This window comes from Phaethon lepturus, unplaced genomic scaffold (assembly GCF_000687285.1).
Source record: "Phaethon lepturus isolate BGI_N335 unplaced genomic scaffold, ASM68728v1 scaffold35104, whole genome shotgun sequence".
In the NCBI taxonomy this organism is placed as follows: Eukaryota; Metazoa; Chordata; class Aves; order Phaethontiformes; family Phaethontidae; genus Phaethon; species Phaethon lepturus.
The window spans coordinates 73,371-85,945 of NW_010536180.1; the positions used below are offsets into that span (position 1 = coordinate 73,371).

At 39.3% G+C, this 12,575-nt stretch overlaps 1 protein-coding gene across 1 annotated transcript in view; it reads right to left on the minus strand.

Annotated features, from left to right (window-relative positions):
* MCC (mutated in colorectal cancers) overlaps positions 1–10,501 on the minus strand; it is a 69,144-nt gene extending 58,643 nt beyond the window's left edge. The window contains exons 1-3 of the mRNA XM_010286095.1: positions 10,493–10,501; positions 9,628–9,741; positions 2,709–2,851 (exon numbers count right to left, since the gene is read on the minus strand). Coding sequence (XP_010284397.1) covers positions 2,709–2,851; positions 9,628–9,741; positions 10,493–10,501 — 266 coding nt within the window. The remainder of the gene's footprint in view (positions 1–2,708; positions 2,852–9,627; positions 9,742–10,492) is intronic.
* Between the last annotated feature and the right edge of the window lie 2,074 nt (positions 10,502–12,575).

Genomic DNA, 12,575 nt, shown 5'->3' on the forward strand with positions numbered 1-12,575 from the left:
GAAAAAACCAAAAAATCCCACACCAAAAAACAAAATGAGGAAAATTCCCAGAGTAGAGAATATTAATTAACTTATACAGCTTGACCACACTCCTCAAATTGTTACAATACATTATTCAGATTTTAAAACTCTTTCTGCCCTACTATCTGAGGGTACTACTCACATTCAAACAAAGAGTTGTAAATTTAACGATAATAAAGCTTAAGGAGGACAGTCAAATACCCTCCATGAAACTCGGGTTTCTTCTAATTGTTTCCAGAATATTTTGGGGTTTTGGAAAGAACCACGACGAATGGTTCATCAAGCTACATGTTAGTTTATTTTTACAGCCTAAAAACGATGCATGAAAATCCTGAACCATCTCTGCGTGTGTCAGCACTGGGGAAACATTTATCTGTTATGCAATTAACTGTAAACTCAGCAAAACCGTTTCCAGAAAGACAGCTTAAATTCTGTGATGGCACAAAGCCTCCACCAGTATTACCTGCAGCTACCCAAGCGCCAAATCAAAACTAAAACCCCTCCTGTGTTCTGGTTTAGAGCAACGTGTAAACGCCGCGAGGGCCGTGCTCGCAGAACCCCTTCTCTCAGGACCGTTTTGTTCCTGCTGCCGGGCTCGCCGTCTCCATATCCAAGGGTGGAGTGCCGTGAGTCACACCTGTCCCAGCAAGGACAGGAATTACACCACCCCTTGCTCTGCGGGACGGAACGGCTTCTCAGGAGTGACGCAAGTAGATCCCAGAGCGGATTTACAGAAAGTCGCTGGCAGGAAGTGTCAGTTTTCCTTCTTTCAGTTGTCTTTACAAACCCTGTGGAACCTCTCCAATTCTACCTCTGCTGGCCATTTTTAGGAGGAATATTACTCCTCAGTTCCCCAGACACCACATTACGGGCCTGCCAAAGAAAACAAGCTATTCCAATCATTAAAGGAAATAAAGAATCCACTAACTTAATAAGCATTTTTGTGCTCACTAATAAAACCAGAACAAATAAAAACAGAGGAGGCATCCTAGCCATCTGAGCAAAACGAGCACTCTAAGACCAAACAGGTGGAGCAGGACAGTGGTGTGGCACTTGTTGCAGCAGTATTGTTCTGATGTCTTCAAAAGCCTGCACCCCAGAGAGGCAACAAAACTGCCCTTTTCATGAGAAGCGGCATGTCCCATCAAGCATGGTTCTTGTGCCTCATCTTCCTATGTGTGCCACAGTTGGCTTGTTTATGGACATGGATAAACATTCACAGTATGCACCCGATCCCAATATTTTGTATTTGAACACCACTTGGCCTTTAACTTGCCACAGGTACTCCAAACAAATGAGTTTTATGGACTCTATGTAGTATTTTTCTTAAATGTCTTAAGAGTTCTTCTGCCATTCAAGGAAAAAGTATCAATGCAGCTCTCATGCTTCTCAGATTTTGCTTTTCAAACAGTCTTCTCAATTGGGAGAGCTTTACCAGAGAGGAGGGCCAGATGGGTAGCCAGTATCATGCTGAAAAGAAATGTGACTTGAAACAAAGCAAATGGGAAGTTTTTCTGCAGAGGTATCAAGCATGAATGAACAAGGGAGTCACAGGGATTTTTTCAGAGAAGTACCAGCAGTTTAGAAAATTCTTACCTGAGAAATCTCACCGTGATCATTGTTAGTCATGATCACCTCAGAGTGGGCAGTATTTATCTTCTTCAATAACATTAGCATAATGTGATTCTATCACTGCTTTTAGAGCAGCGTGTATATATACGTGCATGATGATACTTTCTCTTATTTATAGTATACCAAACCTTTTTATTTTTGCATACAAATATTTGTATGAAAAGTTAAGCGACTAGTTGTAACAACATCACCTGCTACTAGTAGAAACTTTTACGACAAAGAACAAATGAAGCAGTTATCAAAAAACTTGCCGCTAATAGGCAAGAAAAACTGAGAATTTGCTACGTGGGTAGCAACCATGTCAATATTACCTATGAAAGTGTCAAATGTAATTTGATGTTCTCTAGAAAATCCAGATTCTAGTAGTTCAGTTGCACCCTCGCAAGCTAAACTTTAAGAAGCTCCTTCCTCTTTCTAGTCCAACTCTCTCTAGGTTGAGAGTTAATGGGCAAAAGCAAGTGAGGAAAAGTGTTTTCCTGTAGCCAAATGTAAAGTTTATTTTAACACAGTAACAAGTGATGACCTAGTGTACTACCCCAAGCTTTGCTGCTCTAAGGACAGGCAACAACATCATTTGTACCATTGTGTTTTGTCACAAATACCAGTACAAGTAGATGCAAAACCTACTGAAATCCACTTAAGCCATATTTCTCATCATAAGTGATTTGGCTTAGGTGAACTATAGGATGCCACAAAATAGTTAAAAGCAGAGGTGCAGGCTGGGTGGCTACATCTTCCTTTATCCACCACTGCTATCACTTGTCTGGTACGCTGGCATATACGTTAACGTTAAAGGAATATTTAGATGGCACAGTGCAGTTCTTTGGGCTCATTAGGCTTTGCAAAGTGTGATTTTGACAGAGAGAATGTAGCACTTTTGAGCCTCAGGATGATACTCTGTGGAACACATACCTTAGTTATGAGCAACTACCCAGTACCAGTCACAACAAGCCTAAATACCTTAAAGTCATCATAAAATTATATTTAGAGTATAATTCACACCGTGTTTTGCACCATTCTTGCATTGGCCCAGAATTTCCAGGAAGTTGCTGTACCTTATTGTTGTTCCCTGTAGTCGATCAATTTTCTTATTTAATTCTGCAATGATACTGTGCAGCTCTGTGATTCGTTCCTCGTAGCGTAGTGTTGTTCGCTCCTGCACATCTTCATGCTCTCTCATTAGGTGGGATTGTTCACACTGAAGCAGAAAAGCAAGAAACGGAAAGGGTCTTTATGAATAACTGCATAGAGGTCACATACAAGGCAAAAGTGCACGCCATTAATGATTTTCTTACTCATCAAACCAACACTGCCTTAGCAAGAGAAAAGGGCAGATGCAAAATATTGACAGGTAAACAAAGGGACGCAATTACAAGATTTTAGGAACTGAAGGACTAAACAGTGTAATTTTATTATTATTATTTTTTAAAGGGCAGCAGTTGCCCTTCCTGCTTGAACAAAACCCACCATTTGCAACTCAAAATAGCTATAAATATCTCATCTTTGAATCCGTGAGATTCGTGACGCATCATGAATCTTGAAGGATCTTCCCAACGTGGTCTGAATTAGAACAAGTCCTAAGGCAGAAACCACATTATTATGAAGAAAAGTAATGACACTTTGAAGTTATGACTTCTTCTCTAATGTGGGTGTTTGTTTTTATTAGCCTTTAAAGATAACATAGCATATTTTTTATTATTTTAATCCTCTACAATAAAATGCTTATTATTTGAACAATTAATACGGCTACATGGCTGCTTGGTTTTTTATACATATCATGAAATCCTCCTTTTTCTTTCCAACATGATTTTAAATCCAGCCTCTCTGGCTTACTCTTCATGCCAGCAAACACTCTACTTCAATTACAGCAAGCAATTACAATCTACTGCAATTACAATCCAACAGTGCATGCTGATTGAAGTTATGCTTGGTAGTGACTAGAAAGAGCAAGGCTTTTTGCTTTTGACCCCCTGCAGGAAACAGTCAAGTGTCCTTGCAACCACAGAATGGTAGGTACTATGCTGTCAATAAAAGAAAATTCAGATGCCAACCGACAGTATAAAACCCACACTTATTAATTGAAGACCTGCAATGTAAGATCCTAGTAGCATTTCTAAAGGCTACAATTTATAGTAATGTATGAGGTCCTCCAACATTGCTGCATCAAAACTTAGTTTTTTAAACCTCTGTACAGAGGTAACTCCCTCTACCCTTTGAATCATAAATACGAAAATTATACCCAAACTAGCAGGTGTGCCAGAATTTTCATAATTTGCCCTCGTATTTTTTGGCCTCTCACATTCACAGCTTGAGAACATTATCTACATAAAAGGCTGCTTGAAAATGAAAATTTACATATGCACATTGAAAGGTAGCCCAGAGATTAGAGCACTCTCCCAGAGACTACAACAAAATAGTTTCTTACTCCAGCTGGGGTCAACAGCACTTTCAACTATACTAAGACAAACAGACCGTATCTTCACACTGAAGAGGGGAGCAAAGGGTCACATTTTAGAAGACTGATAATGTTCATCTGGCTTTTATGACTTCATGTCGGTATACATGTATATTATAATGATTCTTTATTGTAGGATTGTTCTACAACTTATTTCTCTTGTTTCCGTATCTTCACATCATATCTGGCTGAAAAACTACCATTGCATTCAAAGTGCAGAAATAACACAGAGAAAATGTTTCACAAAAGCTTGGGAACAGATTTAAGTGCAATAAAGAGTTGCTTATCCTGCCTTTCTAAACATGAGTTTCCTCTGACACACGTTGATACCCACAAATGCTACCTAAGCATTATCTAGATCAATCAATTATGTGTGCTGTTTTCTTTCTTTTAGACCAAAAGGATGTTTCAGATGGAGTGTGTAATAATTATCTTCAGACAATAAATAAAAACCCTATCACAACAATTTTTGTCTTTCTAAGCTATGCCCTGAAAAGCAGAATTTGTTTATCTTGACTGAAGATATATAGACTCTTGCTAATGGACCTCAGCCACATTACCAGACTTGCTTTCTGTTTTCTTCAGCCATTTCTCAGTCACCATTTTTCAGGATAACCATCATTTAGTGACAGACATACTTTGTGAACAACCAGTAGCCTGGCAATACAAGAAAACAGCTTCACATTTGATTTTTTTAAAAGGGCTCTTGGATTATCTTGGGCAAAAGTAACTGGAAAAGGCAGAAAGATGGGAACTTGATTGTTGTGCCTTGGAGGTGGGTACAGAGTCACATCTCGTAAGTTCTGCTTCTGCATGACAAGTCTCAACCAAAAAAGGCAAAAGCATCCAAACAGTGGAAACATAGTTCAGTATAAATCCCCAAATACAGCAATGGAAAATCCTTCTGGTTGTACAGGATTGCTCCTCATTATGGCACATTCATCTCAAAGCTTAAAAGGGAAAAGAAACAAATGCAAGTTTTGGTACCCATTGCTAAAGGTTTTCTTCTGGGCTACTCAACCTGTTCATCATCCTCTTCAGTTTCTGTGTCCTTTAAGTCTCAGAACAATGACCTGCCACCAGTTCCTATTCCTTTCCAAGGTGTACACGTTCAGTTCTTGCAATTTATTTGTGTGTCAGTCACACAAACATTTTACCACAAAAAACTTAAACCCTTTTCCTCATCCTGCTTCCAGGCTTGTACTTAAGCTCTGATCAAAACCATTACGAGCGCTAATCCTCTGAGAAAGCAAACACAGGGACAACCCACGGAGATGCTGCAAAAGATGAGCAATTGCTGAGGTCAGGAGAGAATTTTCCAGCACAGTTCTCAGTGTAAGTGACCCTTGGCTGTTTTTTAGTACAGACTAAAAAGGTTATTTCAATTAGAGTATAAATTAACAATGCCTGGAAACACCTTTGTCTGACCTCTTGATGCTGGGAAACAACCACAAGAGCAAGAAGCATAGGAGGTGTCCAGGTTAGTAAGAGAAAATACTTGAACCCAAGGATATTGTCTCAACACATGGTTCTATTGCCTGCTAATGTACACAAATTCCTAGTGCAAGAAACGCTACCAGTGCAAACCTTTATGTTGAATTTGCAGTGTTCAGTCAGAGGACAAAAAAAAAAGGCAGCACTAGCAGCCGTGCTCGGTAAGAGATCGCCAGATCCCCCAGTGCCCCAGGCCCTGCAGAGACAAACATTGGCTATGGCACTGTTCACCAAGAACACAAGTCATCACCTGAACGAGCCACAGTGAGAAACCTGCCTAACAGGCTCCCAGGAGCTAAGAATCTTCGTTCAACTAACACAGTATTTTAATTTAAGAGGAGTGGCAGATTTTAAAGTGGCAATCCATTAATCTAATTTTAAGTATAAACACAAGTCCGTCGTGCCAAATCCTCAATCACGAAAACATGCACGGTCAGAATTAATTGTTTGTGGGTATATTCTGTGTATACTTGATGTGGAAGCAGAACACAACTACACAGGACTAATCCATGTGAGATAAGGACATCACAAAACCAAACAAGTAATTTCAACATTCATCTGAACAGCATGCATTTCAATTTCAAGCTAATTTGTTAAATCAGAAACTGAAGCCTTCCTGTGAAGTTCGCATGTTCTAATATGCTTACAGAGTGTTGGTTTTATTCTTATACTGAAATTCTGCTGTCCCTCCCTAAATCTGGAATAATTGAGAGGATGGTAAAGAATTATTATTGCAGTTAATGGGACTTTTACGACTCTGTGATACAGAATCCGGAGTGATGCTGCACAGCCTTTCTTACCCTGTGTCTAGAGCTATTATAAAATTCCAAAATTACAAGGACTAAGCACAAAGAACGAGAAAGCAGGACTACCTTGTGAAAGGAGATGAAATGATAAGAAAGAGGTAGTAAGTGAATTATCTATTCTTGTTGTATTTGCTGAAATGTTCAGCATGTTATTAAATCTCACGTTCTACTACAAAACTGCAGAACTCAATGTCACAGGATGCAGGAAATGCCAAGAATGTAGATGTACTAGAAAGAAGATTAGATAAACCCGTGGAGGATAGGACCATAGAGGACTATTAAATGTGATGCAGCCTCCTGCTCACGTATGTTGGCAGAAAGGTGGGGGAGAATGAAGGAAGAGAACTCTCTACATGCGTTTCTTATGCTCTCCCTTCAGACATCCACTATTTATCATTATTGAAGCCAGGATACTGTGCCAGACAGAGCTAGAAGAAAGCACTATTCTTCTTCTCATAACCACAGAAATATTTTTGGAAGAAGACATTAGTTGTGGTTGACCATTACTTTACAGCAAATTTAATTCAAGAGATCGCTCCATCGCCAAATTGTACACCGATACAAGCAGAGACAAGGAGATCTGCTGTCTTACTGAAATAATGAAGGGTGTAGGCAAGTGCTACAAGTAGGTCTCTACAGACTGCATTTTGGAAATGAGCACAATACAACAATCAGTAATCAATTACATCCTTTCACAAAATTTTAAGCACAGGCTATCCAACCATCTTTCTTTACCATTTGTCATCTATTACTTGAATTGTGGTTCCCAAATCACCTCCTCTCTGCAAATCACTAATCCTTTCTTCCAAAGTGTCTCACATGCCTCATGAAATGATGGGAAAGGTATTACCAAAAATATGTTTTAAGAGCTATTTGTTCCAGAGAGCATTTAGCACACCAGCTGAAATGAAACATGCGCTGCCTTTGTAAGTATAGTCCAGATGCAGAACAGAGATTTAATACTGACCCACTAGCATCTGAATATGGTTATACAGAACCTCAAACACCTCTTTCTTAATTTATGCCTTCTGAACCTCTGATTCGCATTAGTGAGGAAGGAATGCACTAGACAAAGGTTGCAGAGGAAAACATGATATATGGTACGAATTTGGATGAATCTCTGTGGAGTGGGAGGAAAAGTTCAAAAAATTATGTTAAGTGGAGCATCTACTTGGAAGTGATGCAGTTAGGGAGAAAAAAAAAAGGTAAAGTGGTTTCACCAGAGTCTGTCTCAGTACTTAAACATAGCCAACACATTGAATATATCAGTTGTGCTTGTTTGATGGCTTATTCCTTAAGAAAGACTGTATTTTATTTAATACACACCTCCAACAATTTCTATCCGCTTGAGGGCTTTATTAAAAAAAAAAAACTGAAACGAGCTGAAGCATTAAAACTTCACAGAAATTGTTCACTAAAAAGTAATTTTTTAAATAAGAAAACTAGCTAGCACACTAGCTTTCAGATATGCTGATTTTGTGTTATTCACAGTTCCGGTAGCAGTCGTTACTACACTTGCGTTCACAAGCACACAGACAAGGACCATGTTAAAACTGTCAGCATTACAAATCGAGCACTACATACCCATGCATAATTGGTAATCCATCAAAGAAAACACCAATCTCCTGCTAACAGAGCCCGTGTTAATTGGAATTAAGGACTAATCCTTAATCCCAGTCACCATCAACAGGGATATGTTACTGTATGGGAGCACTACAAGGCACTCTTCATTGGCTGAGAGATGACATATGTATTTTTAAACAAAGATCTGGAAATAAAACTAAAACACTAAAAAAAACCCCTGTGGTTAGTACAAGACCCTGCAGTTATAAATAACAACAAAGTCAGTATAGTCATGCAGAATGATGTGGATTGTTTGGATACAGTGGATCCATCTGACTGTTTAATGATTGTCAAACAGCGTCATATCAAACTGTATGTCAGAAAGAGAACTCTATCTCAGAGTGCAGTAGAAATTGGAAAAGGTTCTCAGGATTACAGCTGATAAACAGTGTTAACTCCCAGCATGGCTCTGGCTCACATATCCAGGGGAATAAAAGCAGGGAAGTGTTTTTTTATTTCTGGATGTTGCACTGATGGTCTGCAACAGGAATATCACTTACAAGCCCCAAAACGTTAAAGGTAGCTGAAAAAACAGCAGGGAATGTAGACAAGTGCCAAAATTTGGTTGGAGGACTGAAGTAAGAGCCTTAAAATCTAGACTGCTTAAACATTTCTACATTCGTCTTGAGTTTAAGTAACACATGGACACAAGGCCCTACCAAAATGCACTGAAGACTCTAAATTCACAAAACCACAAAATGGCTGAGGTTGACAGGGACCTCTGGAGGTCATTCATCCAACCCCTTATCCAACTCAAGGAGGGTGACCTAGAGCAGGCTGCCCAAGACCAGGTCTGGGTGGCTTGAGTGCTTCCAGTGCTGGAGATTCTGGGCAATAAATAAGATGCTATACTGTACAGGATAAAATGCTTTGACTTCCTCTATACAAGTATAAATGACTATATATTTTGAGTTAGTTTTAAAATGTAAACTACTTATTAAATGTATTTGCTAGAATGCCAGTATCCAAAGCCAAAGGTTTCATTTATAGAAGAGGGAAATATTAAGAACAATAGTTCACGTTTCCCTGTTTTTATTTGCCTCTCTACATTTATCTTGATCTGAAAAGATTTAATTTTTTTTAAGAGCTGTGAAAGCATTAGAGTTCAGACCTTATTCTTATTTAATCCCTTGGCTTTCCACAACAGATACATATAAACTGCCTTACTAGAAGCTAGCCTGAGATCACAAATAATGTCTCACATACCACCAAAGCACTGCCAATTGGCAATAGCTTTTGATCAATGTTAATTTGTGCTGTGTTTGAATCTGACCCAGGAGTGGAAGGCTCTGCAATCAGCTACCTAATCCACTGAGAGTACACTGCAATTTTTATATCCTTATTTCAAAGCTGTCGGTGTTTATATGGGCTTCAAAAGAAAACTCATCTAATTCTTTCTTGGTATTTTTTAGAAGAATCTCATCAGCACACAAAACTTAAAAAACACGGCAACTATGTTTCTTGCAGTCTTAAAATTCTTTTCACTGTGACATTGTTCAGATATTTTATCTTCTCCCCACGTGCCATATTCCTCTCTGAAGAACAAGGACAACACAAAACCAAAGAGCATCTTCAGAGTCTTGAACTATTGCTCACCTGTGCTTTTGCCAATTTCTTCTCCAGCAGGTCACGTTCCTTTTCTGTTTGTTGTAGACGTTTATTAAGCTCCACTATGTCTCCCTTTAATGAAGCCAGGGCTGCTAAATGAAGCTAGAAGACAAAGTGAAAGAAACAGATTAACCACAAGCCACGTGGCAGCAGCATTTGAGAGATGTATTATTATACAGCAGCTACAATATTTGTGGATTTCTGCAGTACTTAATGGTAACTTTAGTATAACAGAAGTATAAAAGAAATCCACATGCTACTACTTTTACATGGAATTCTACTTTCCAGACAGCACACACATTTCTTCATCAGAAAACACATTATAAGAATAAATACATGAAGTATAATTCATCTGGAAATGTGTAGATTAGTTCCAACACTACTTTAATAAGAAGTAGCTTGAGTCTTCTGTTATAAAACCTTATATTAAATGTTGACTCAAATTCGTATTATAAAAGAAGGTGTATACGTTTTGATGCCTTCAGTTTGGTGAAGGGAGTAACTCCATGCATAGCATTCAGTTTTATTTTGCAACTAAAGCTTACTCCATTTTGAGCTACTGCTCTGCAGTTGTTGTTCTCTCAGTCCCGCGTCAGTGAGTTTCACTGATTCTAATCTACTGAAGCCACACATGAAGAACCTGAACTGTTTTTCTTTCTGCAGTAGATCCTTTTGATGAAAGATACGTGCTACGTTAGATGGATAACATGTGAAAATACGTAACAGCCTAGGGTAACTAATATCGTCTACACTGTGTTAGTTACGTAACTTAGGAATCAAGAACAATTCTTAAAAGAATCCCATACTTGTAATTCATCCACACTCTCATCCTGTCCTCAGGAAGAGGACATACCCCATTCATTGTTGCACGAAAGGCATCATCTAGAATTCAACACTCAGTATTGACAACTACAACCGAAGTCCGGGAGGAAAACTAGCCACTCATACTGAAGTCTTTCTTTCTAGTAGTAGCGAAACAACTCCAAGTTTTACTGGGTGAGAAAACAAAAGTGACCTTTCACACCAGACCAAGTAGTACAGCAAACACCGCTCTGCTGCCAAGATTCAGCCTGAAACACAAGCCCCGCTCCTCGTCCTCCAGCCAGTTTCAGTCCTTCTCTCCGACGTTTTATTGGGAGGGTCACTTTTAAGTTATTTTTCTTGTTCCATTTCCAGTCAATCTGCCAATGAGTCAGTGATACCAACTGTGGTATCAATTTTACCTCTACAATACTGGAAGCCGGCAAAACCATAGGTGTTTTTTGCATACTGCTGTGACGGCAGAGAGACTAGACCATTTGGCAACAGGTCCTTCACATAGACTATTCCCACCTCTGGCTTCAAGACAGACAACAAAATTTTATAGGTTTTTTTATATACGAAGTCTGCAGTTTTACGTGCAGGGTAAGTAGTTATGCTAGAAGCTCTGGACATCCTCATCTGTGAGTTCAGTCAAAAGCATTTCTATTACGTCAGCTACAAAAATGTCTTACACACATACAGTTATTCATTTCAGTACAGTACACACATACACAATTTTACTTCGCAGTATGTTTAAGATTCTCAAGGCATCCTCATTTTTCAAATGAAGAACAGTAATTCAGGCCTGCTACGGGCATATGCTACATAGCTTCTTTCAAGTATGTTTGCAGAAGTCTCTTAATAAACCCAGAAACACCGTGAGTATTCTTGGCCTTCAGCAGAAGGCCTTCCTTCCTACCACAGGAAACTATGCACTGGTTTTACAGTGTGGAGAAACAAGAACCAGCCTAATTGTACCAATCTGTTCATAACTGACTTCCAATTTTCAGGAAAGCTGGTGAATTTATAAGCCACTGTTTCACCTTATTTGCTTAACAGAGGGGAAGCGTTGCAATGAAGCTCACCAGTTTGCTCATCAGATCTTGCACCCTTCACTACAGCTTTCAAATAATACATGAAAAAATGGCTACAGTTCTCTAAATTGAATAAAACAATGCTACATAGTCAAGTAAGTATCATTGCCTTTCATACACTACAATTATACGATCACCAGCTGTGGTTTTAATTAAATACCAGACCAATAATGTCCATACACATAGCACTGTAATATAAAAGGACACTGTTAATTTAAAAATCTCAGTGAAAAACAACTTATTCTCTAAACAGTAGAACTAATGAGGCGGACTTCCTATGGATTTGTCTTTGTCCTCTTCCCACACTGCAGTCAGCTCAGCTCTTCTTCACATCCTATAGCACACCTCAAACTGGGTAAGTAACAGCATGAATGGTGTCTAGTTTTACGCAACGCTGCTGCCTGGCCTGGCAGCTCCTGCCAAGCAAGGGTATCCAATATGTGAGTTACATCAGCCTCCCCGCTCATTATTAGGGTCTCCCTTCTCTAAGTAACCACAGTCTTTCTTTACTAAGTACAAGGAAAGTTTGTTGCATCTTTTACTACCCAAAATTATTCTTTCCTTTCATAATTAGACCAGTCCCGTTTCCAAGTACTAATAAAACAATTAAAAAAAAAAAAAAAAAAGGCAAGTTACTGAAAGGGCAGACTAGGCAACAGGAGGTTATCTTACACAGGGGAGGGCTGCTGTGGGGATACTCTTCGGTTTCATGTACGCACCCGCTGCACAGCGCAGTAAGTCACATGCGAGTGGTGCCTCCAGCTGCTACTGCAAGACGTAATAAGGTTAGCACAGCTAGCGTAGCTGTGTGTTCCTGGCAGAGCCAAGCTCTCCTCCCCAATTCCTTAAGAAAGGTCTTACAGAGTATTGCTGCATCTTCCCTTGAGGTATGAGCGTTCCCATAGACCCAGTGTGTTTGCACAGCACACAGCAGGGTGGGAACTGGAACACAGATCTTTGGATGTTGCTGTAACACAAACAAGGAAATAGCTGACCAAAGAGGTACAGCCAACAAAAAAGTCATTCTGGTAAAAAAAAGAA